At 43.7% G+C, this 26,881-nt stretch overlaps 1 protein-coding gene across 2 annotated transcripts in view; it reads left to right on the plus strand.

Moving 5' to 3' along the window:
• The window catches only part of TTYH1 (tweety family member 1), a 201,824-nt gene that overhangs the window by 122,585 nt on the left and 52,358 nt on the right, over positions 1–26,881 (plus strand). For both annotated transcript variants that reach the window (XM_088450912.1, XM_088450913.1), the window contains exons 3-4: positions 7,854–7,965; positions 25,232–25,452. In XM_088450912.1, the coding sequence (XP_088307038.1) occupies positions 7,854–7,965; positions 25,232–25,452 (333 nt within the window). The remainder of the gene's footprint in view (positions 1–7,853; positions 7,966–25,231; positions 25,453–26,881) is intronic.

The raw sequence follows: 26,881 nt of genomic DNA on the forward strand, positions 1-26,881 counted from the left end.
TTCTTCATATTACAGCACACAGTAGTGCCCTTTATACACAGTGCCCACTTTAGTGGTGCTCCTTACACGGTGGCGGCACAGGCCCGGCTTACCATATCGTGCCGGACATGATACATACACACACACTCGCGTACACGTGTTGCTCTTTATCAGACATGTAAATCTGATGTACATTACAGTTTGTATCCAGGGTTTTAGAATTTAATAAGTTGAAATTGTCAGTCATGGGACCACTATACTGCACACATGTACTGTCCTGTGTACACATCAAAAAAATGCTTACATGCCAGCTGCAATACTGTAAGCAGTTAGACGTGTGTAGGACATGAGACATTTTCTGCAGCAGAATTACTGCTATAAAGCCACATTTGTTCTGGGTCAAAACTTTTTTGCAATAAACTTTCCCAGCAGAGACTGCATTAGATGTGGACATTACTGTATAGTCATCCCTTATACACAGGCATGGGAATCGGTATGAATCACACTTAGTAAATAGACCCCTTTATCTTGTGCACTACAGTATTCTTTGCAAACTCTACTGTTGTGCATGAAAATCCCAGGAGATAAACAGTTTCTGAGATACTCAACTGCTCCTTTTGTTACCAACATTCATTCCACAGTCAAAGCCACTTAGTTTCAATTTTGGTGTGTGATCTCAGTGGCAAACACAGGATTTTTAGAGGGGGGGTTTCAAATGCTTGATTTTAGAGCGAATGTGGCCAGTCCATGAAGAGGGCAGAATTAGTACTCACCCAGTTTTATTATGCGTCATACAAAGTGTATTGTGTATCCTAATTCCAGCATATACAGGACCAGCGATCAAAATAAGCCATTATATGCAGCAGTAGGGCCATCCTTCCTGAGCTGGATGTTTTTATATTAGATGTGAGCACCATTCCAGACTATAGGAGCAAGTCCGGGAGCCTGGAGGAGCAGCAGAAGAACCTAGCACTGCCCTGGACATATATGTACATATTGGGCTCTCTAGCAGTGCATCCCTAATAGTGCATGTTTTCCAGATCTCCTAGTTGGTGCACAGGTTATTTATTACTGTCTGATACATGTTAAAAGATCCACAGGTGGTGCTAATTATTTCATTTGTGATACTGAGAAGAACATGCAACACTAGCATAATTCTATTATATTACTATTTCTACTGTGGTCATGTGTGTGCTGGGGAGGGGGGTTTCCAGGCAGATGGAACCCCCCCCTGCGTTTGCCTATGGATCTGAGCAACAACTGAACCACTTGACCATGTCTGCATGCCATTTTACTGTGCGCTCAAAAAGTCCCTCCACAGTGAATGTGTATCTCTGGGTGCCTCTGTCTGACGCAGAGATGATTGAGTGAATGAACAAGGGCAACAACTAGCATAGCAACTGAACTGCCAGAGGGAGATGATGGCAGATCTCCTCTGTAGCCGTGGGAGGTGAGAGGGACAAAACCAGTGAGGGATCGCATAGCTGCCAGTGACCCTTCAGCATGAGCAGGACCCCGCAGGTCGGAGACCACGCTGCATGACCAAAAGGGGGGGGGGGGGTTTACAGAGCAGCCTCGGTGGTTGAGGCATAAACCTCTGCTACAGGAGGTGTGGAGTCCAGTCCATGCTCCACCAAGCTACTAGCGAGAAAAGCAAAGGCGTCAGTCGGTGGAACTTGTAAGTGGCTGTAGTGTGTGTCTATGAAGTGGCCACTGAGTGTAAATGACAATAATTATTTAAAAGCACTTTCTGGAAAATAGAGCAACAGATACAGTTTGTCAGCCACAAGCTTTAATAATGTCACAAAGGGAATGTAGTCAGGAAGCTGCCGACTTCCCGACACTGAAAGCCCGGCATGGGACTAAAGATAGGCGTTTAAATACTGATGCTTATCATTAGCCCCATGCTGAAATCCCAATGCCCGGCACACCAAACATAAGTAAGCCGGGCGTCGGGAGCTCTTAGCTGTGGGGGGTTAGGTTTAGAGACTCCCGGGGGGACTTAGGGATAGGAGGGTTAGGTCTAGGGTGCAGGGGGGGGGATTAGGTTTAGGCACCCCTGGGGGGAGGTTAGGGTTAGGCACTAGGGGGGGGAATTAGGGTTTGGCACCGCTAAGGGAAGGTTAGAGGGGGAGGGGTAGGGATAGCCTACTTACCTCCTGTTGGGATCTTCGTCTGCCGGCCTTCCGGTGTCTGGATTTTAACCGCCGTGCTTTCGCCTGGTGGTATTACATACCCAACCCGTCACAAAGGAACCAGTATAAAATGCTGCAGATGTTTTCCTTTGTTATCTTGCTGAATAAAAACTTGTTAATGTGCAGCATCTCCTATATCACAGGTTACCGACAGCAACATAGGTGAGAATTATTATCCTGCTCATTTTAAGGTTAGCAATCACAGGATGTTTTAGGTAAGTGTGATAAAATCCCATCAGATTAGGACTTTTTACCATCTGTTCCACCCACATTGTTTGTGACAGATGCATAAGAATGTGATCTACAATTACATCATCGAGGATGGATGTGCGAGAGAATCGGCGTGTCATTTAATTCTATGCAGTGTTTAAGGCTGTGAAGGAATCACATTCTAACACTTTACTCACCGAACAGAAATGTCTTGGCTTAAAGGGAAACTGCGGTTATTGTTAAGGCAGACCTGACACCATTTTCACTCTCAAGAGCAAGTGTTTAAGTGTCTTCTAGACCGCAGTGAGTCAACTATATCCTTAATTACCAAACACAGGCCATATTTTGAAGATTCCCGTGGGTGGATTATCATTCAGATAGGTCAATTTACTTGTGCACGACTATGGAAATCCTTGAAATAGGATTTAGTTGACTCACTGCGGTCTAGAAGACACTTTACTTAGTGTTCCATAAATGCTGAACACGCTTTAAATGACACAGTGTTGCTTGTGTTAATACACTCTAATAAGTGTCTGGACTCTTGTCCACTTGCATCAATGGTGGGGAACCTTTTTTCCTGCCGAGGGCCATTTTGAAATATATATATCATTATTTGCGAGCCTGGTTCAGGCCATGCCCCCTCCATGTGACATCACACAGGGGCGGGGCCACAATCGCTGGTGATTACAGCATGCCCGGATCATCCTGAGGATGCTCCGGAGAGCTGTAAGGGCAATGGTGTGACCATCTGAAGCATCCTAAGGACGCTTCAAGTGGCACTGCTGCATAGATTCTGGCTGCAGGATGCCATTCTAGGCACCCTGCTAGCCAAATGAGGCTAGCAGACAAAAGCTCAGACCAAATGATTCCGAGGGTCTTATAAGGCCCCTGGGCAAGAGGTTCCCCATCCCTGACTTGGATTAAATGCTGAGATAGTATACTCACAAATATGGGATAAATAGATATCCAATGTCTCCACTTAATCACTGTCCTTGGGTACCAAGATACTATGAATTCCTAATGATCTATATACCTAAATGTCACTGTTTAGCGTTCGCATATGAAATAATTGCTTTCCAGACTTTGAGTGTGGTTCCAAAGCACAAAAGTTATTATTCACATAAAAAGCATTTAGTTACACGCTGTGATCTAAATACAATTAGCGCAAAGGATTATACAGAAATAAGGTACAGTCGATACATTATGCAGGCACTCTGGATCCAGATTTCCGGCATCAAAGGTGAAGCCTCAGCCAAAAGAAAGAATATGATGACTAACTACTGAATACAGAGTGCCTGAATATATACCCTTACAGAGAGCAGGCAATACAATAGGAACGAGTTGGCATAATCTCATTGGTTCTTCCTCTTGGTTCTTATGTCATAGGTCAGTTTGTACATGGTAGTTCAGCCCTCCAATGGCTCTTTGTGTGTGTTTTAATTAACCAATCAATAGACACTACATACAGAATGCATTCTAACCAATAATTTCCTATATTCCATAACCATCGAAAGCAAGATGCGACTCCCTCGCTGATAGATTCAGATATCTGGAAATAAACAGTGTGTCAGTTTAGTACCAAACATGCCATGTCTTTCATGTTGTATACTATTAATATCAAATACATGCATTTTACATCATAATTAATAACTTTAATATAAACCATAAGGTGCAGGAACCTTTTACGAGTGCATGTATATTTATGGTTATATGTAAGTATGCATTGTGTGTCTACATGCAGTGTAAAAAGGTGCGCTGTGTGCAGGGTTTGTGTTACAGACCAAAACATGTGCTGTGAGTGTGTTTCTATTTACAAATGCAACTGTATATATATATATATATATATATATATATGTGCACGCATTGTGGATACCCATGTGATCGTTTAAGTGTATAAATATGTATATATATATATATATATATATACACATGGCTTCAAACTGCTTATTATTAATATTACTTCTGTCTGAACTAAAAGAATGACAGACAATGGGGTTTGTCCTGTTCATAGATGGAGCAAGCTTTGGAAAACAAACTGATAATTTTAACAAAAGGCTCTCCTATGTTTATCCAGAATACAACTGTTAGTTCTACTTAACCACATCAACATTGGATACAAGGCCTACAATTGTTAAACGATGGCTAAACGTCTGACTATTGTTTCCAAATCTACATTTAGCATATCAGTGTCTGTGTTATACTTCAATTGTCATAGACACACTGTATCAATATAAAGAGCAAACACTCACAGTATCTTTGTGTATTCTTAATTATTTGTCACAAACATGTCCATCAGACATGTCTGTCATCACTGATTATATGTGTTTTTGTGCGTATGGGGTATGATAGGATTTTAAACAGTATGCGGTAGCAATGCGATCGCACGATGCTAATAATAGCATATTAGCATCACACACAATGGTTTCATTCTGACGACGCAAGATGGCGTCGTCAGGGGCAACCTAAAATGGCGTCTTCAGATATTAATTTTACAATTTAGGCCTCAGCCAACCATCCGGCTTCAACAATATGGAGTGTATTAGCCGGCGGCAAGCGGGAGCTTCTCCAGGTAACTCACGCTGCTGAAAAAGTCTCACTGGGAAGATAAGAACTCACACCCAGTGGTTTAGGCAGATAAACATGCCGCACTAATGGCTACCTGTATCAGCGGACAGCAGACCCGCTGTGTTAATGCTGGCGGCAGATGAAAACTCCAGCAAGTACTCACGCTGTATAAGGGAGCCTTGCTCATAGGTTGGCTGATCGTACAGTAGCTGGCAGACCGGCACAAAATCACAGTGCTCCAGTTGACGTGCGGTAGCGGAGTAGATGAAACAGGCCAAGCTAGGCGGGTCATCCAGAGGGACAAAGGTTCCATGTTAGTAAAGTCCCATGCATAGACTTCAATTCAAAGGGCAGTGAGGACAAGTATAGCACAGTGAAGCAGGAACAGCACCTGTACCTTCAACACGTTTCTCCGTATACCACGTCTTTCTCAAGAAGCAGGTGCTACCACTTACAGTGTCACAAGATTAATTATTTATGAATACGAATAACACTCTGCGCTACCACTTAATGTCACAAGATTATGTATGAATAAGAATAACACACTGTGCTACCACTTACAGTGTCACAAGATTAATTATTTATGAATAAGAATAACACTGCGCTACCACTTAATGTCACAAGATTATGTATGAATAAGAATAACACACTGTGCTACCACTTACAGTGTCACAAGATTAATTATTTATGAATAAGAATAACACACTGCGCTACCACTGACAGTGTCATGAGATTATATTGTTATGAATAAGAATAACACACTGCGCTACCACTTAGTGTCACAAGATTTATGAATAACAATAACACACTGCGCTGCCACTTACAGTGATGTCATTATGTTTTATATATAATACATGTTATTTAACACTTTGTTGTGGTCTTGTAGTCGGTGTGTAGACTAATCATTTATTCAAAATTGAGGAAAGTGAAAAGTTGAATATTAGACTGCGCTACCACTTACAGTGTCAAAACATTAATTATTTATGAATAAGAATAACACATTGTGCTTTGACTTATAGTGTCACAATATGTGGATGATAAACTGCAGTCTGGCCGGCAGTGTCACCAAACCATAATAGCGCAGCTAAGTTGCTAACGTACACACACAAAAAACAGCACTTTTATTTTCTGGGACACTGAGGAAGAGCACCCCTGAATGAGGCAGCAGCCCCTTGATGAACAATACAGATGGCACCCCTTTTTTTATGGACAACAAAGCACCCGTGCCGAGTGCGTACAGACCACCTACAGAGTCACAAATACGTGGACAATAAACAGCGCAGTGTCACCGAACAATAATAGCGCAGCTAAGTTGCCAATGCACAAAAAATAAAAAGTACTTTTATTTTTTTTACACTGGGGAAGAGCTACCCCTAATTGACAGAGCACCCCCCCCTGGGCAACAAAGTGCCCCTTTATGGACTGCAGCCCTAGCCTGATGGACAGGACAACAACACAGCAGCAGCCACAGTTAATTGACAGGACAAGTGACACAGCAGCTGCAGCACCCACTGAAGGAAGCCCCCCATTATATCATTATATACTGCAGTCTAAAGGTGCCCACACACATAGTGATTTGCACACGATCAGCCGATGTGTATGATTTGTGTACGATTTCCCTTGAAACTCTCCCCGGCAGCTCTGCACACGATTTGGTGTCCAATCATCATATGATCTCTCCTGCAGTCAGACTTTTACAGTGCATTGGGTCCTAGATCGTCAGATCTGCCCTACTGCACGGCAGATCTGACGATGCGATGTGTGACCAGCGGGGACGCGCATCACATCGTGATCGTGATTGGGGACTCACGATTTACTCAGGATTTGGCCATATTTTACACGATCTGTCTTTCCAATGTGTCGGAATCGGCCAGATCGGGTAAAATATCGCTATGTGTGTGGGCACTTTAAGCCCCTTTATGGACAACACGGCAGCAGCCTTTAGGCCAAGACCCCGACTGGACACAAACACTGAGTGACTGACAGTGACTAACTACATCTGCTAGCTTCTCTCTCTAAAGCCAGAGTGAAAATGGCGGTGATCGTGGGGACCTTTATATAATCCAAAACCCGCGAGAATCAGACAGCGGGATGACGCATTTTGCCTCGTTTTCAGATCCGAGTCAGGTGGGAATACCCAAGCCTAGCTCGGTTCTCGCCTCGGATCTGGAAGTTCGGGTGGTTCCGGTTCTCTGAGAACTGGACCAGCTCATCTCTAGTTATAAGTAAGTGTATCGTTTCAGTTAATATTTGGTACATTGCTGTACCAAAGCTGCGCCACCACCCAAGAAAACATTTTCTGGCCAATAGCAGATCTCTAGGAGCTGCTACATACAGTATAGCGAATATCCCTGGGGTTCGTAATACACAACTTGCAAATCAGTATAGCTCTCCATCTATAAATGCCGCCCGAGGGTGTTGTGTTAGTGGCTTGTGATTGCTCCTCCCACTGACGCACTCTCACCACCACCACCAAGTCTGTGCCATTGAGAGACGCTCCAGGTGGAGATATGTGAATTACGACTGCATGACACAGTTTCTGTTAGGGGGAAGGGAAATGTTAGTAAAATATATTCTATATGTCGGTGCATCTTTAAAGGTACCTATATTTAAGTAGTCACAAATTATGTATTTGGTTGATAAATACAATTACAAAAAAATGTCATTCACTATCCACAATTCAGACAAATAGTATTTCAAATGAAGAATTTGTTTTTAGACTAAAAATTCTGGGCAAGACAGACCTAGATACGGACTCCTAGGAGAGTCAGGCAGAGCCACTTATAAATTCCATTAGAGATACCAGTTAATTGGGACATTTAAACAGTGTATATTAATTCTTTGTGAATGCTATCATGGGATCTACAGCAATGCTTCTATAACTCTTCTACTTTCTCCCGTCAGTGCTGGCATTGGCATCGGTTTCTATGGAAATAGTGAAACGAATGATGGCGTCTATCAAGTGACCTATTCTCTCATGAATGCCAACCACACATTGACCTCCATTGACTTGCTGGTGAGTTCTGAGGATGAGTGATGTATTCATATTGTTATCTTGATGTCTGAGCTGTCCATTACTGAAGCTACACATGGCCTGTGACTGGGATTCCATTGTAGCTAAGTACAGTCTGGAGGACGAAGGGTCAAGGTACAGGGGAAAATGGTATTGAGGAAGTAAATGTAATAGTATCAAATGCCGTATGCAGTCCCCATTTATGGTTAGTATCATGTGATAGTTTGGAATATGATACTTTCCAACGAGAAATGTCCAGGGTTCGAAAAACCACATAGATCTCTTAAAGTTAAATATGCTGATACCCACTCACATTTTTATTTTGAGAAGGTAACTATACCCAAACAAAACACCAGTCCAATTTATCAACGAGTTTTATCATACGCAACGAGTTTTAAAACTCATTGCGTATGATAAATGGTGCTCCAGCCGGAATGGGTATGAAGTTCCGGCGGCTGAACACTCTCAGCCACCTAGACCAGGGATGGGGAACCTCAGGCCCGGGGGCCGCATAAGGCCCGCGGAATCACTTGGTCTGGCCCTCGGAGATTTTGTCTGCTAGCCTCATCTGGCTAGCTGGGTGCCTAGAATGGCACCCTGTAGCCAGAATATATGCAGCAGTGCCGCCTGGAACGTCCTTACGACGCTTCAGACGGTCACACCGTTACCCTTACGGCTCCCCTCGGCAGAAAAAAGATTTCCCATCCCTGACCTAGACTGTCTCATTGTCACACAAACACTCTCTGTTAAATGACACACACTGACAACAGCCAGTGTGCGTGTTCCACAGTCGCTTGGACAGTCCGGAAGGAAGAGCTGGATTATCATTTCAAAGATTCAGGGATCCTCCCCATTTGATCCGCCCCTGCATTGTCAGTATAGCCCAGCCTTTGTCATGTTTACTGACATTTACCCTATTGTTGTTGGCCTGTTGGTACATCCAGCAGACGTCCAGCCCACCCTCTGAGCCCAGGCCAACATGCCTCTACACCATTTTCTATTTTTAAAAAATCAGTCAAGTGACCTTTGTACGAAATTAATTAATTTATTATGTTATCTAAACCAACCAATTACACATTTCCTTCTATCTTTACTTCTTTGTGTCTGTCCGTGCTTCTATCTGTTCCTCCTTCTGCCTCTCTGTGCCTCTATATGTACCCCCTACTGACTATACCCCATATTCTTCTCTGTGCTCACTTCTGCCTCTCTGGGCCTCTATGTACCATCTACTGACTTTATACACCATATTCCTCTCTGTGCCTCTATATGTACCCCCTACTGACTCTATACCCCATATTCCTCTCTGTGCCCACTTCTGCCTCTCTGTGCCTCTTTATGTACCCCCTACTGACTATATACCCCATATTCCTCTCTGTGACCACTTCTGCCTCTCTGTGCCTCTATGTACCCCCTACTGACTCTATACCCCATATTCCTCTCTGTGCCTCTATATGTACCTCCTACTGACTCTATACCCCATATTCCTCTCTGTCCCTCTATATATACCCCCTACTGACTCTATACCCCATATTCCTCTCTGTGCCCACTTCTGCCTCTCTGTGTCTCTATATGTATCCCCTGTTCATCTCTGTGCCTATATCTGTGCTCCCTTCTACCCCTCTGTGCCTCTATCTATACCCCCTTCTACCTCTGTCTGTACACCATATTCTTTCTGTGCCTCTAACTGTACCCTCTTCAGCCTGTCTGTACCCCCTATTATTCTCTGTGGGGTCTATTTACTAAGCAGTGTTAGGAGACAGAGTGAAAAGTGATGAGGTGCCAGCCAATCAGCTCCTAACTGTCATCTCACAGGCTGAGTTTGAAAAATGACAGTTGGGAGCTGATTGGCTGGCACTTTATCACTTTTCACTCAGTCTCCTGTCACTGCTTAGTAAATAGGCCCCTGTGTCTTTATATGTGCACCCTTCTGCCTCTATCTGCACCCCCTATTCCTCTCTGTGACTCTATCTGTACCCCCTCCACCTTGCTAAATTCCCTGCTGCCTGTTGAATGTAGCTTCCTCTGCTTACCTGCTTCAGTAGTGCAGCAGCAGCTGGTTGGTCACAGATTTGCCCCTCCCCCTCTGCACCGCATGGGTAAGCTTGCATCTCAGACACCTACAGTCCAGTGTTCACCTTGTGGATAACTTGGTCCTGATGGATGGCGCTCTCCACGGTGGGTAGGTGCGTCCCGGGCGGCTCCTCTCTCCAGTCCAGTCTCCTGTGCAGTCTCCGCCTGTCTTATGTCATATGCACCTGTGTGTGACGTCACAATGTCACAAGCATAACTCGGGTTGGGAGCGCGAAGGGAGGTAGCTTACACGGCTCAGGCTGTCTGATTAGACAGCTGCGGACGGCCAGGCGGTAGGTGTCAGAGCGAAGTCAGGCTCCAGCTCACCCTCTAACCTTTATGTCACCTGAAGCCTGCGCTCCACTGGAGCCGCCCTCCATACGCTCCTGGTGACGATGTCCGACTGCGCACATATCAACCATTTACCATAGTGCCAACATGGCAAGTTTTCTTGCAATTTTGGCGGGCTCGATGTGTTGTTCCGGAATGGTACATCGCGTACATCACTTAAGGTGCATACACACAATGATTTTTTGAACGATTTTCGATAACAATATCGTTTATCATTCAATCGTTGAAAAAATCGTTCACTTTCTAAGTAAAAACGATGAACGATTATCATTTATGCGCGTTCACGTTTGTAGTTTGTAGTTCAGTCAGATTGATCAACTGAACGATTTTCATTAAGGGAATATGCAAAAATCGTTTGTAGTTCAAAATAATCGTTCATTACACTTTAAAAAAATCTGACAGATAATCTGACATAAAATTGTTCAGAAAATCGTTCAGAAAATCGTTCAGAAAATCGTTGGTAACAAAATCGTTGTGTGTGTATGCATCTTTAGAATTGAATTACGCCCGATGAAAATAAACAGCTCTGACTGATGACATAAAGACATGGCAAAGAAAGCAAAGTCAGATGCTAGATGGAAGAAGCAATGTATTTATATAAAAATAAAATACAGAAGGATAGGTAAGTAAAAGTCATCCAAAGGTGCAGAACCAATTTTACAGATAAATATATTTATTAATTTGGGACAAAACAGATGTTTATGGTTGTTAATGCATGATACAGGATTAAGCCTTCTTTTTCTTACATATATAATACCTATAGGGAGGGGATGGTGGTGGTGTTATTGCTAAAGTACTAGTCAACGCCATAGCAGGGCACTTTCTCACCTTGGTGTGCCCTTCCCCCAGCACATGTGACATCACAGAAGAAGGGCCCAGAAGCTGGTCAGAGTTTTTGCTGGCTAAATGCCTTTCTGTACTTCACCTATGTTTTCTTGCGGTCACCATCAGTGATAATCCCCTTTGGGGGAACTTACTTATCCAACATTGAGGTAGTTTTCCCTGTTTTGGTACAGGCATGCTCGGATGGAACTAGAAGAAGAGAAGCATTTAAAAATAAAAGAGATTGGTTTGGAATAAAGCATTTTATTGAATGCAATATTGTTTAAATGTGTTTTACTACTATATAAAAAAGAAAGGAATTCTGTTACCCATTAAAAAATAACTTTGTACTTGAGTCTGTACAATGTAATTAGTCTGTGAGTGCTCAAATAATATTAATAATACCCCCAGACAGAGGCGGGGTGGGTACACATCAGACAATTTCGTCCGACAGCATACAGCTGAATGCGGTCATGAAGGATATAGCGCAATATACGCGCTATATCATTCAGTGTGTACGGCCAACCGACATCTCGTCCTGTTGGTCATGCTGTCGGCCGAGATACACATCTTGCTGATGTTTACCTGGCCTAAGGCTCTGAGGGGTCATGGGCACTTAAGACAGGAGGGTGCCCCCTGACATACACCCTCTCACCCTGGTAAAAGTAATAAAGTAAGTGCATTACAGATACTTCAGATTAATGGCAGTCTATTATGAAATATGGATATCTTCACAATAGCATCTCTCAATAGCGGGATCGGTATGTCACTTGTTGGTTGGTATGCTAACCCTCTCCCTACCATAGCCCTAACCCTCCCTCTTTGGTGCCTAATCCTAACCTTTCCCCCTAGTGCCTGAACCTAATCTCCCCCTCCCCGCACCCTAAACTGAACCCTCCCCCCTTCGTGCCTAACCCTAACCCTCCCCCATGTGCCTAAACCTAATCCTAACCCTCCCCCCAACCCCGCTACTCACCTTCTGCATGCCAGCAGTCGGGATGCTGGCGCTGGGATTCTGACCGGCATTGGTATTCCGGCGTCGGTAATGTAAGTGTCGGCATCCCGACCGCCGGAATGCCGAACGCATCCCCTCAGTAGCCAGTGATATAATGGGGCCTATTTATCATGCCTCTTTTGTGGAAAATTCTACTTGAACTGCTGTTTTCAGGGTGTTTCCGCATTAAGTTTCCCTAGAATGTATTAAGAGGGTATCGAATTATCTGATGTGGTCCCAAATGCAGTCCCAATTGATCTCTATGGGGACTGCGATCTGTCCAAGTTCATCAAGCTCAGAAAACCCTATTTGTAAGCTTCCCTCCCCGGTAATGGCCAATTGTAGATGTGCGACCAGACGGCCGTGCATGGGCAGTAACTACAGACTCGGAAGTAATGTCTAATTGACGCGATATGCAGCGAGGGAGGAATTATACTTATTAGGGCATTTTGAGGTCATTGATCAATATTCCCCTAAATCTGTTTCAGAACTGAATGTAGAACCTGAATCTGCTCGTATACAATAATTCTAATAATGTAGCCTGTCTGTGGTCCCCTAAACCTCTTCTAGTCCTTACTGACGTAGGCTGCCATTAGGATAATCCAGGATATAGTTTGCAGAACTTTTATGTTAAGAAACCAAGAGTAACATCAAAGCTGGATTTATTTTGATCTCCTAATCCCTCAATATCCAAGGTTCTTACATTAACTCTGTTCCTGAAATTTACTTACATTCCTCTTAACTTGCAACTTTCCTCAAGTCTTCAGTTGGGTCATAAACAAATGACGACTACAACAGGCCAGTATACACTGAATCCCCTATAATACTCCTCAGTATACACAATGCCCCCAGAATACCTCACAGTACACACAGAGGCCATCATAATACCCATCAATATACACAGCACCCCCATAAAACCCCTCAGTATACAAAGCAGCCCTCATAATACCCATCAATATACACAGCACCCACATAATACCCCTCAGTATACAAAACAGCCCTCATAATACCCATCAATATACACAGCACCCCCATAATACCCCTCAGTATACAAAGCAGCCCTCATAATACCCATCAATATACACAGCACCCACATAATACCCCTCAGTATACAAAGCAGCCCTCATAATACCCATCAATATACACAGCACCCCCATAATACCCCTCAGTATACAAAGCAGCCCTCATAATACCCATAAATATACACAGCACCCACATAATACCCCTCAGTATACAAAGCAGCCCTCATAATACCCATCAATATACACAGCACCCCCATAATACCCCTCAGTATACAAAGCAGCCCTCATAATACCCATCAATATACACAGCACCCCCATAATACCCCTCAGTATACAAAGCAGCCCTCATAATACCCATCAATATACACAGCACCCACATAATACCCCTCAGTATACAAAGCAGCCCTCATATTACCCATCAATATACACAGCACCCCCATAATACCCCTCAGTATACAAAGCAGCCCTCATAATACCCATCAATATGCACAGCACCCCCATAATACTGCTCAGTATACAAAGCAGCTCTCCTAATACCCCTCACTATTCACAGCACCCCCATAATACCCCTCACTATACATAGCGGCCCTCATAATACCCCTGAGTATACACAGTAGCCCCCGTAGTACACCTCAGTACACGCAGAGAATAATGCTTATTAGCCCGCAGTACACCACAGACTGATGACACATGAAGAGATACATCACCTGTCTCTCCCTACATGGAAAATGTTCTTGGCTCCATTTGCACTTTTGTCACATTGCTCCCATCCATCTTTAGGAGCATAGCTGTTTCTGTATCCATGACAACTGTCCAATCACACTGGCCCCAGGATGGGGCTTTCTGGTATGTATGGTGTAGGGATGGCCATCAGTGGTTAACGTAGATGGTGTGTAACCATCGGCATGAAATCATTGATGGTTTCGCCCACTGATGGACTGCCTAGCAATATTAGTCAGCTCTGCTCTATTGGGCAGCAGGCCAATCAGATTTGAGGTTGGGGCTTCATGGGTCATGCTGGGGTGGGGGGGGTCAGAGCTGTGCTCCGTGTCTCAGTGCCAGAAAGAGTAAAAAAACACATCATGGGGCTCTGTGCCATTGGTGGCCAAGAACCATTGGATCTCTGTCATCGATGGCAAACCCATCAGCCATCGGTGGCTGGTAATCACTGATGGTCGATGGCCATCCTTAGTACGGAAGTTATATGGCTGCTCTGGGTACATGGTTTCTGGGTTCAGGCGCAGTGCTGTGATGAGCTGTGAGGAGTACACTTTGGGCCTGATTCAGAGATGTACGCTAACAGCATGGCCACAGCTTCAACCTGTTCAACCTGCATGTGCAGAATGGGTCCTGCAATCTCGCCCGCAGACCCTCCCAAGATGCAGCATGATTGACATGCTGCAGCGTTTGGGTGGTGGGCGCGTGGCTGGCCATCGTTCCCGGAAATGGGGGTGTGACGCCCCCATATTCGTGGAGGGACGGGCTCAGGATTTGCAACGGTGGTTGCAGATTTCCTGGCCTCACAGCTGCCAGGACCCGGTCAGGCTGCGGTAAGCTTCAGCTGTTTGCGGCTTTGCAGTTCCGTCCATCTGTGAATCAGGCTCTTTGTACTATCAGCAGTTACAGGTCTCTAAACCTGTTCTAGTTCCTGCATAAGGAATGATAGTACAGCCCCCCAAAGCCTCCTGACTTCACAGCAATGGCACTCCCTGTACCCACTATAGTTAAATCCCTGAGCTGGAAAGACAGGAAAAAAGAGGAGGAGCCATGAATATTTGTGGTAATGTGGAACATGAGTCAGTGTTGTTATCTGCAACCAAAAACATTGGTCCTCTTGTCCTGTGTTTCAAGTCTCCACATGATTAGGGGCCTGATTCAGAGATAGTTTGTGTATAGGGGGACTGAGCATGACCCGTTCTGTGTATGTGCAGGAAGGGTCTGCATTGTCATGCGCTGTGCCTCCTGTTTGACAGGCTGCTGCCGTTTGGGAGAAGGGGGGGGGGGCGGCCACAGGGTCCATTTTACACAAATGGGGCGGTGTTGCCCATTTTGTAGGCGTGCCAAGGCCAGGTTCTGCGTCTTACGACACAGATTTCCTGGCCTCAGTAGAGGCGTAAACTAATGCTTACTCAGATGGCCAACGGCTGTGACCACCAGATCCGATGTTGCGTCTTCGGGCACAGCACTTGGATCTGCATTGCCGGCAGGAGGCGTATTTTTTCGTCAGACGCATCCTACAGCATTACTATATTTCTGCATTGTTGCTGGGTCAAAAGACATAATAATTAATAGAAGTAATAATTCTGCCTCTTAGATTATCGCCATCTTGTGTCATAATCAGATAAGAACCCCTAAATGAACTGAATCGGTGAAGGCAATCCTTATGTACATATGTTCATTGCCTTCTATAACTAGCCAGAGGCAGAGCGTGAACCAATAGTAAAAAGCAACAGAACACATGGCTTCAATCTGTACAATAAAACACTGGAGAATAACGCTCATTTCTATTTACAGCATCCCCTTATTATAGTAAGGATCAAATATTACTTCAGCTAGTGCAGTACTGATTGTTCAGTCTCATACTGTGCATATACTGTAAGTCTGTCACTGCAGTGCAGATGTACAGTGCCTTCAGAGCTCCTGGCTATATATTTGTCATTATAAAATCATACTCTACTCTTATTGCTACTCTCTATTTCAGCTTACTTTATTAAGATATAAGATGAAGGCTTGCTGTCTGTATCACTATGTTTTGGCAGGTTATTCAGGTTGGTAACAACCAGGATAGTCCATAAATAAAATTATTTATTTTTTAGAAAATACAGCATTTTTTTTCCTAATGCAAATTAGTGTCTCTATTATTAATATTAATGTATCCTTTTTTTTTTTTTTTTACATATTATTCAATTATTTTGTTTAATTCTGTCCAGTCTTCCAGCTTCACTGCTGTGAAGCTAGAAGTTATCAAGATGGTTACTACCTATTTGTTCCACCAAAAACCTAATGGTGTTACATGTCAACTCACGATAATGATTGCAGAAGAAAATCAATGGAAAAAAATACTTTAATACTTAAATAAAGCAGTTTTTTCAATTTGGAATTTTTTTGAAAAAAATGTTTTCCTTTTTTTAAAAATATTTTTATCTATCTATCTTTCTAAAAAATTTCATACAAACTCCTGCACTCACATGCTTTTCAAACAGCAAATCCTTTAAACATGGGGAATGTTGGTTCCAAAGTATTGCAATAATTTGTTAAGCTGACCACCGCTTCACGGTCGTTCCCATCTGGCCAATCCCTACACTGATTCTCAGATAAATGATCTTGGTCTGCCACCTTTGGCTCAAGCTTGCATACATTTTAAAGTTAAACATGAAACTGGGTCCTGCCTTAGAGAGATAGGACCACACCCAGGGCTATCAGTTACTAAGCACCTGGAAAAAGAAAAAAGTTTGTCTTACATTTGAAAAACAGGGTGCCCTAGCAAGTGTGACCACAATATTTAAATAAACGACAGGCTTAATCCACGGCACTCAACCATCTGGGGTGCCCTTGGCATGTGACCACACCATCTACATAAAAAATATCATACAAACTCGGCACTCACATGCTTTTCAAACTGCAACTCCTTTAAACATAGGGAATGTTGGTTCCAAAACATTGCAATAATTTGTTAAGCTGACCACCGCTTCACGGTCATTCCCATCTGGCCGGTCCCTACACTGATTCTCAGATAAATAAACTTGATCTGCCACCTTTGGCTCAAGCTTGCATACATTTTAAAGTTAAACATGAAACTGGGTCCTGCCTTAGAGAGACAGGACCACACCCAGAGCTATCAGTTAATAAGCACCTGGAAAAAGAAAAAAAGTTTGTCTTACATTTGAAAAACAGGGTGCCCTAGCAAGTGTGACCACAAAATGTAAATAAACGTCAGGCTTAATCCACGGAACTATATATATATATATATATATATATATCAGGGCCGAAACTAGGATTTTTGTCACCAGGGGCAAGACAGTAATTTGGCGCCCCCCATGTAATTCCCCCTGCAGTAGTGCCCATATTGTAATGCCCCCATAGTAATGCCCATATGTTAATACCCCCATAGTAATGCCCCTGTAGTGCCCACCATACAGTAATGCCCCTGTAGTGCCCATGCTCCCATATTAATGCCCCTGTAGTGCCCATGCTTTCATAGTAATGCCCCTGTAGTGCCCATGCTCTCATAGTAATGCCCCTGTATTGCCCATGCCCCATAGTAATATCCCTGTAGTGCCCTTACAGTAATGCCCCTGTAGTACTCATGCCCCCACAGTAATGCCCCTGTGGTAATGCCCCTGTAGTGCCCATGCCCCAATAGTAATGCCCCTGTAGTGCTCCTGCCCCATTAGTAATGCCTCTTATTGCCTATGCCCCCATAGTAATGCCCCAGTGGTAATGCCTCTGCCCCCATAATAATGCCCCTGTAGTGCAGCTTATTAAAAAAAAAAATACTTACCTTGAACCCCGCTCCTGCATCCAGCGTCGCGTCCGGTCCACCGGCTGCTCCTTGGACGTCTCCCCCATAGTGCCCGTGGGGAGAGCCGGAAGCTGGAGTTCGGGAGAGAACTCCAGCCTCCGGCTCCGGCTACACCGCGTCGCTGCAGAGAAGGAGCGGGGCGCCCGCTGGTAATAAATATTACCAGCGGACGTCCGGCTTGGAGCCTCTCTGCAGCGCCGGGCTGGAGGTCACTGGCACCAGGTACAGCGGCTCACCCGGTGCACGTGCACCTCCAGCCCCCCCCTAGTTGCGGCCCTGTATATATATATATACATACATAGGAGTCAGGTGCATAAATATTGGGACATTGACAAACTAAACAATCCTAAATCTAACTTTCACTTTTTAATACTTTGTTGCAAATCCTTTGCAGGCAATTACAGCCTGAAGTCTGGAATGCATAGACATCACCAGACGCTGGGTTTCATCCCTGGTGATGCTCTGCCAGGCCTCTACTGCAAATGTCTTCAGTTCCTGCTTGTTCTTGAGGCATTTTCCCTTCAGTTTTGTCTTCAAGTGAAATGCATGCTCAATCAGATTCAGGTCAGGGGATTGACTTGGCCATTGCATAACATTCCACTTTTTAGCCTTAAAAAACTATTTGGCTGCTTTTGCAGTTTGCTTCGGGTCATTGTCCATCTGCACTGTGAAGCACCGAGTTCTGAAGCATTTGACTGAATATGAGCATATAATATTGCCCGAAACACTTCAGAATTCATTCTGCTGCTTTTGTCAGCAGTCACATCATCAATAAATACAAGGGAACCAGTTCCATTGGCAGCCATACATGCCCACGCCATGACACTACCACCACCATGCTTCACTGATGAGGTGGTATGTTTTGGATCATGAGCAGTTCCTTTCCTTCTCCATACTCTTCTCTTCCCATCACTCTGGTACAAGTTGATCTTTGTCTCATCTGTCCATAAGATGTTGTTCCAGAACTGTAATGGCTTTTTTAGATGTTGTTTGGCAAACTCTAATCCGGTCTTCCTGTTTTTGAGGCTCACCAATGGTTTACATCTTGTGGTGAACCCTCTATATTCACTCTTGTGAAGTCTTCTCTTGATTGTTGACTTTGACACATATACACCTACCTCCTGTTCTTGATTTGGCCAACTGTTGTGAAGGGGTTTTTCTTCACCAGGGAATAATTCTTCTGTCATCCACCACAGTTATTTTCCGTGGTCTTCTGTGTCTTTTGGTGTTGCTGAGCTCTCCGGTCCGTTCTTTTTTTAAAAAAATGTTCCAAACAGTTGATTTGGCCACACCTAATGTTTTTGCTATCTCTCTGATGGGTTTGTTTTGATTTTTCAGCCTAATTATGACTTGCTTCACTGATAGTGACAGCTCTTTGGATCTCATATTGCGAGTCAACAGCAACTGATTCCAAATGCAAATGTCACACCTAGAATCAACTCCAGACCTTTTACCTGCTTAATTGATAATGAAATAACGAGGGAATAGCCCACACCTGTCCATGAAATAGCATCTGAGTTGATAGTCCCATTACTTTTGGCCTCTTAAAAAGTGGGAGGCACATATAGAAACCGTTGTAATTCCTACACCGTTCACCTGATTTGGATGTAATTACCCTCAAATTATATCTGAAAGTCTGCAGTTAAAGCACATCTTGTTTTTTGGTGGTGAATAGAGGTCAAAATATGAAAATTCTGTCAATGTCCCAATATTTATGCACCTGACTGTATATATATAATTTTTTTATTTTCTTTACTGCATGAATCGAACAGCTGGGTCACACAAGGATTTATTCCTCAAGATATGCCCGGCAAAGCAGTAAGTCATGCCGTTCTGCTCCAGGACAGTATAGCTCAGCTGCCTTGGCGACAGTTTATCGATAAATCACGTCAATAAGTGGTTTTCTGTTGCTGCCATAAGAGGTTATAGAAACCCATTCTATCATCATATATTAATAAATAGACCAATAACATCTCTTATTCTCTTTAATCAGCCATTTTAGAATCGGACAATGGACCTCACTCAGACTCGATGGTTTGCGAACACGCATGCGCACGCTTCGTTCTGCACGTGCGTGAACTACGCTGTGCGATCGCAGGCCGCTCACTCGCCCAGCAAAGACAGCCCAGTGAAATGAGTGACAGGAGAGGCCGTTTGTGGGTGGTAACAGGGGCAGGACACTAATAACGGGGGTGTGGAGGTGTGAACGCAGGTGTGCCTGGGTGTTTCAACGCCGTTTTTAAGGCGTGCATAATTAACAGACAGCGTCATAGTACACATCACATGCTTGTTTTTTACACTGAAGTCCTTGCAGTGCTTGCGGCAGGGTAAGGCAACCAGAAGTGCTGCGATCACTACCGATCGTGCTCGATGTACCAATGTTTTAATACACTTCCTGGAAATGACGTGCGCTAGTGGGCGTCTCTACATACGCTAATGGGTGTCTGCATACACAGAGTGATCACTCGCACAGCCAAAGTGGCTGTGCCTATGCGTTGGCGAGCGATCGCTTCCCATGCCGTCACTTTGGCAAATTTGCATTCGCTGGATGCGAGCGATCGCATCTACTGAGCGGGTCTGAATGAGGTCAAATGTTCTTCTGTGATCAAACTGATAGGAAGGGTTAAAGTTACTAAGCTCCATGTTTGCCCGAGATTGCAATAACTGGATTATTTTGCCATTTTAAAAAATGATAATTACTATGGCAAAAACGGATGTTTTTTTCAGGATTTTCGGAGGTGAACACGGCCGTACAGTATGTGAAGTTAAATCAGGGTTGCCGATATTCTGGCTGCTCCTTCCGGGAGGAAGTAGCCAGATCGGCATCGCAGGGGGGTGTGGCCATGAAGTTTTGTGGGCAGAGTGGGGGCGTGGCCACATGATCGCTTAATTTTGGCACCACCCCCTCTACACAATGCCGAGATTACCGACTTTGTGAATCAGGGGATGGGGCCAAAATTATGCGATTCAGTGCAAATCGTGTCATCAGCGTCCTCCGCTGTGGGGGTTTATTTTATACCCGCGGGGGGGGCGGGTATAAAATACCCCCACATACTGATTTTTGGGAGGCTCCTGGCTGAATCAGGAAGGTAGGCAAGTATAAGTTAAATGCACCCATAAATACAAATAGAAATGAATACACCATTGTCTGAACACAGTAGTACTTTCCATAGACAGGAATACAACACAGGGATTTACCAACAATCTTGATTATAATCACGGTTGTACTCTAAGCAAACTGTTAAAAAAATAGAAGTTTCAAAAAGACCCCTTCCTGAGCAGTGTGTTTGGCAGAAACATACACAGATCAGTGTAATCCGTATATGTTTCTGCCTGTAAGTAATATAAGAAAAGGTATTTTTCTTTAAATAAATTACATGGGGTTACCCCCCCCCAAATGCATAACTAGCCCTGGGTTCATGAGCTAGTCCTGGTTCTAAAAATACGGGGGACAAAATGTGTAGGGGTTCCCCATATTTTATGAAACAGCACTGGGCTCCCTGTGCCAGTGCTGGTTTTAAAAATATGGGGAAAAAATGCCATGGGGATCCCCGTATTTTTATAACTAGCACTGGACTCAAACTACCTGGGGTATAATGCCACAGCCAGGAGACCTTGGCTGTGGCATTACATTCATTGTATTCATTTCTATTTGTATTTATGGGTGCATTTAACTTCACATAAGGTCGTGTTTACCTCTGAAAATCCTGAAAAAACACCTTTTTCCCGTGTTTGAAAAAATGGCAAAATACTCCCGTGAATGCTAAATCGGAGCAACACGAAGCTTAGTACATTGACCCCAAAGCTCTAGCACATATAATTGTGTATGTCATTAGTAGAACATTTATGTACAGAAACTTGTATTTAGGTTAAGTGGTCCTTAAGATGTTCGATTGAAAACGATTGGTAGTGACGCAACAAGCAAATCTTCTGCTTCTTAAAATATGTGACAGACATTATTTCAGTAAAGTTCTTTTTTTTTTTTTTGGCAATTCCAATATGTTCCCCCAGATGTGAGATGTGTGCTATCTATAGCATTTTTAGCCACTGATTCCCGTCTCTTTAACTATTACGTTCAAAACATTTTGTTTTCTACTTGTGATCCTGCAGCCCTTACCCTCTAATACAAATGCCGAGAGCGGCCTCCACTGCTGCTAAGCTCCTGCCTCCTCCATTATCCTAAGGGGGTTGCATGTCACTCTGCATTAAAACAGCAAAGCATTCATGCAGAACTGTGTTAGCTTATTGTGTGCCATAAGCCCCAGGCAAAAAAAAAAGTGCTCTGCGATCCTTGTCCAGGGGGTAGGCCAAGGTTTTACTCTCTGTACTACTGACAGTGGCATCTTGCTGTCAGTAGCCCTATAGCCTGCGTGTAATGTCGTACTGGGAATCACAACAAAACACAACTGTAAGGAATGCCATCACTGTATGGGTCCGTCTGTGCTGCATAAATGACGATTTGTAGACAAACAGCCATCAGGGCAACGGTACCAAGAGCACCAGCCACTAGGGAGCTCTAGTCTCCAATTGTTGATTTTAGGGCAGCACAGATGGTGTAATGGTAGCATTACTGCCTCACAGCACTGAGGTCGTTGGTTCGATACCCACTACGGCCCTAACTGTGTGGAGTTTGTATATTCTCCCTGTGCTTGCGTGGGTTTCCTCCGGGTTCTCCGGTTTCCTCCCACACTCCAAAAATATACTGGTAGGTTAATTGGCTCCTAACAAAATTACCCCTATTGTGTGTATGTGCGTGTGCATGTGGTAGGGAATATAGATTGTAAGCTCCACTGGGGCAGGGACTGATGTGAATGGCCGAATATTCTCTGTAAAAGCGCTGCGGAATATGTGTGCGCTATATAAATAACTGGTAATAAATAATAAATAAATTATTATGGGCAAGACTGCTGACACACGTTTGTGTGCATTGGGCTTATATGGCAGATAAGTTATTGGGAGAATGAAGCAACAATGGGTCACACATGACACCAAACCTTGGCTCTCTAACACACATTTAAAGTACTTTGATGTTGTTATTCTTAGGGCCATATTCAATTAGAAGCGAAAAGTCAGTTGCTGGACTTTTTGCCGTCATCGCTGGTTTTGGGTGCAAAAAAGTATCGCGTTCGTCCCCGCTTATCCCCGTATTTAATTCCAAATCGGCGAATACGGGACCTGGCGAAACTGAGAACAGTGAAAAGTTCTGTCAGTTTTGGGGAAATCAGCCTGACTCCCCCCAAAAGATGCACTGACATGGGGGATCACTATGGGTGCCCTGCTAAAGGTATTTGGGGTTTTTAAATGCTCTCAATAGCTGCTATTTAGCGTCTTTCAGCAAGTGGTGAAGAATAGCATTTTGCAACTTTTTGGGGGGGAAATAAGTATTCCCATCAAATTTTGGGGTACATGAAAATTGATGCAAGCATATTTTAAAGATGCTAAAGTCAAGCCTTAAAAAGCGCCAAAAACACACCTTCAGCAAACACCTGTATTCCAAAAAACACCTCCCCCATACTTTCAGACCACCCCAAAGGCTATTTCGCTAGTTTTTTTATTTTGTACCCCCACTTTGATTTTTTTTTTGCCCATTTTTTCAAAGTGCTTTTTTGGGGTGTCCTTGTGTATTTTTCTGCATATTTTTCCACAATTTGCGGCAAGGGGGTGTACAAAGGGTACAGGGTGCTTTCCGTACCTCTGCACCCCAAAACCCAAATTCTGCACTTTTTTCCGCAGGTATTCATAGGCAAAACTTTTTCGCCTATTGCATTGCGTTTTCGCACCGGTGAAAAGGCGCTGAAATTGAATACGGGGATAAATGAAATCGGCAAATAAATTACACCATTGGCGAAAAAGTCTCCCCGAAACTTACTTTTCGCTTCTAATTGAATACGGCCCTTATTGGCAAACCTGGAACACTAATGGCAAACTTCAGACAGAAATATTTTTTGCAGTTTATTTAAAAGATTTTTAAATATTTTTTTATTCATTAATAATAGTATTTATATGTGACTTAAGGGGGGGGGTCTTCATATTTCTTTAAAAAAAACAACAAAAGACTGATTAATGACACCATAGTAAAAAAAGTTGTAACATATTCCTAGGTTGTGATCATTCAGCATATGTTAACCCCCTATTTATACTTCTAGGAAAACATAATACAGACCAGTGTATACATACAGTATATGCAACATTGGTTTAACGCTGATACCACGTATTGTATGGTGGTCAATGGTATTTTTCTCTGTAGTTGTATTGTATTTCTGTCCATATTTTATGACTGAATTTGCGTGAATGCCTCTTCTATAATTGACACTTTTAAAACTCAGTGATACCACGCTCTTAATTTTAGTGGGGTCTTAAGTGTCTCCAGGCCTGATGCTGGGCGGCATCTGAATTCGTCCCTCCCCATTTCAGCTGTCAGTCAGCGTCCGTTCCTGCAGCAAGTCTATGATCAGCTGACCGCACGTACACACAGCTAGATGCTCCGATATATCTGCAGATATATCGGCCATCTGCTGTGCTGCATAGCAGATGTGATATGTCTGTTAATGACATCATTCACCAGTGGCGTATCTAGCTGGGTTGAGCAGGGCTCGTGCCCTGGGCGACATCGGTGCCGCCGGTCCAATGTTGCCCGGGGCACGGGCTCGACCCCCTATCATAAAATGGCTAAACATTGGCTTACCTCTACTGTGCAATAACTGTCCTCACATTTATAATAAGCTATTTTGCTAATTATAGTTCCATTTTTTTTTATAAATGTTGCCTTCTCGTAAAAAAAAAAAGTAAATATTATTTTGTTGATGAGCTGGAGGTTGCAGCTGTCATGTATAATTTCAATTTATAAGGTACTAATCCTGGCTCTAACATTAATAGTTCACACAGTTAACCCGTAGTGCTGCAGAGTAGCTAATATGTTTATTAAGGTTTTTTAAATAATTATTTGGAAAGATCAGTAAAAAAAAAAATATTCAGTGAGCAACTTCTTTTTGTCATTCTTCGATGTCAAGTCCTTTTAAATCTACATATAAAAAAAAAGTTGCGCATCTCAACTCTTAGGGGTTGTTGTGTGTGCGGCGATAATTAATGGGTGACCAGTTTTGCAATTCACTTGTTCTGGGCGGCCATTATATATCGCGGTCTTCACGCCCCATTAGACCAGGTTTAGCCGTGTAAAACGACTAAACCTGTCTAAATTCCTGGCTAGTGCGCCCAAACAGCGGTTAGAGTCGCCCCTTAACCACGGGCTTATTGTACATTTTTGCTCACACTCTCCTGAGGGTGCGAGCAACAATGCTGAAGCCGCCGGATATCGCACCTGAACGGAGCAACAATTGAATTGCTCCTTCAGGTGCCCTAAAACAATAGGCACCAAAGAAGCAACTGAATCACTCCCTTTGACTGTAGGTAATTTTCCCTATAACCATAAACTGACGGAGTTGAGGCGATGAGCTTAAATGAACCATGTGTTAATCTTTATTTCCGCAGATCTTGGACATGGTGCAACTTCTCAACTCCGTCGTAAAGAGCGACCTAACTCAGCTGGAAGAGATTTTTTCTAAGCGCACTGATTTTTTGGTAATTGTTCGGAACACCAGGCGGGAAGTGGAGTCCGTGGCTCAGAATTTGGCAGATATTTCCTTCTGGAAGGGGGATGAGATGAATCCAAATTGTGTGGCTGAGCAAGTTAATTTCATTGAGGATTATAGGTGAGTTTCTGAGTGTTTCTATGCATGTAGGGTAATATCATCGCTAAATGGCAGTGTTGTGTGGGGGCAAAGTGGGGAACATAAAAACAATTAATGAGTGACAACATGACAGTACTACAGCTACTGCTACTGACTTCTAAATCAATTAGTTTTAGGTAAATATATGTAAATATCAATATCACACCAGTCTTTTCTTTTTCTGTAAACTGGGTATTATTCCAAATGTAATTTTTTTTATTCTCTATGCTGCAATATAAACATACTGTTCAACATGTTAAACATAGTACATAAGAGCAATTATACCTCAACTCAGGGTTGCATTATATTAAAGCAGGTCTAGTAATCCTATTGAATGACACTGCAGGGAAGCATTTGGTGCCTAATACAGTGAATAACCAAGAATAATAACAGTAATGGAGGTAGACAGCGCAGCTGTTAATCATTTTGACTCCAGTCATGGTAAGAAGTTGCACACTTATTTTTATATCTAAAAGGGACCGAAGGCAAAATCTAGTCTAAGGCTGCAATATGGTTACGCTGTACCTGATTTGAACTACCCCAGGAAAACCTATCCTCCTCCCCAGCTGTTTTCTTTCTGCAGCATTGTGTAGTAATGATCACTGCTGTGTTGATATCAGAAGTAAGTTGAGGGTCAGTAATGCTATATATAGTGATGGAACTACCATGAGTGCTTGTCATGTCGGATGTACTAAGCATCGTATCGAAGATGCAGTCAATAACAATGGTATGTACCTCGAAATGTGATTAAAATAGCAAAGGGCAGCTCTCCCGATAACAGCTGCCCCTTGCAATAGGGGTACTTCCGAATTTATGGCCTGGATTCCCTCCGTGCATGTGCCCGATTCAGACCCGCTCGCTAGGCTGCGTTCGCACTCAGCCTGCCAATGTTTGCAATCTGTGCATGCATACGCATCGCCGTGCACATGAGCGAACTAGTCCATGTGATCGGGAAGCGTTCGCTCGCTGCGCATAGCCAGCTCGCTAGAATGAGTGACAGGACAAGCCATTTGAGGGCTGTGACAGGGGATGGTCGATGAAAACGGGGGAGTGGAGGTGCGAACGCAGGCATGCCTGAGCGTCTTAACGCCATTTCAGAGGTGTGCATAATTAAGAAGCAGCGTCATAGTACATGTCACGTGGCTGATTTACACTCTGAAGCACTCGCAGTGCTTGCGGTAGGGTATGGTCAACCACAAGTGCTGCGTTCGCTTCCGATGGTACTCCACGGTACCGATAGCGCATGCACTTCCTGGAGATGACGTGGGAAAGTGGGCGTCTTAAGACAGGCTGGTGGGCGTCTAAATACACACCACGATCGCATTGTTATTGCTTTGCCGTGCGATCGCGGATTTGTATACTTTCGGTGCGTGCGAACGCATCTAGGAGAAGAATATGCTGCCCCACCTCT

The sequence above is a fragment of the Taudactylus pleione genome, unplaced genomic scaffold (genome assembly GCF_031769625.1).
Source record: "Taudactylus pleione unplaced genomic scaffold, aTauple2 ptg000535l, whole genome shotgun sequence".
Lineage (NCBI taxonomy): Eukaryota > Metazoa > Chordata > Amphibia > Anura > Myobatrachidae > Taudactylus > Taudactylus pleione.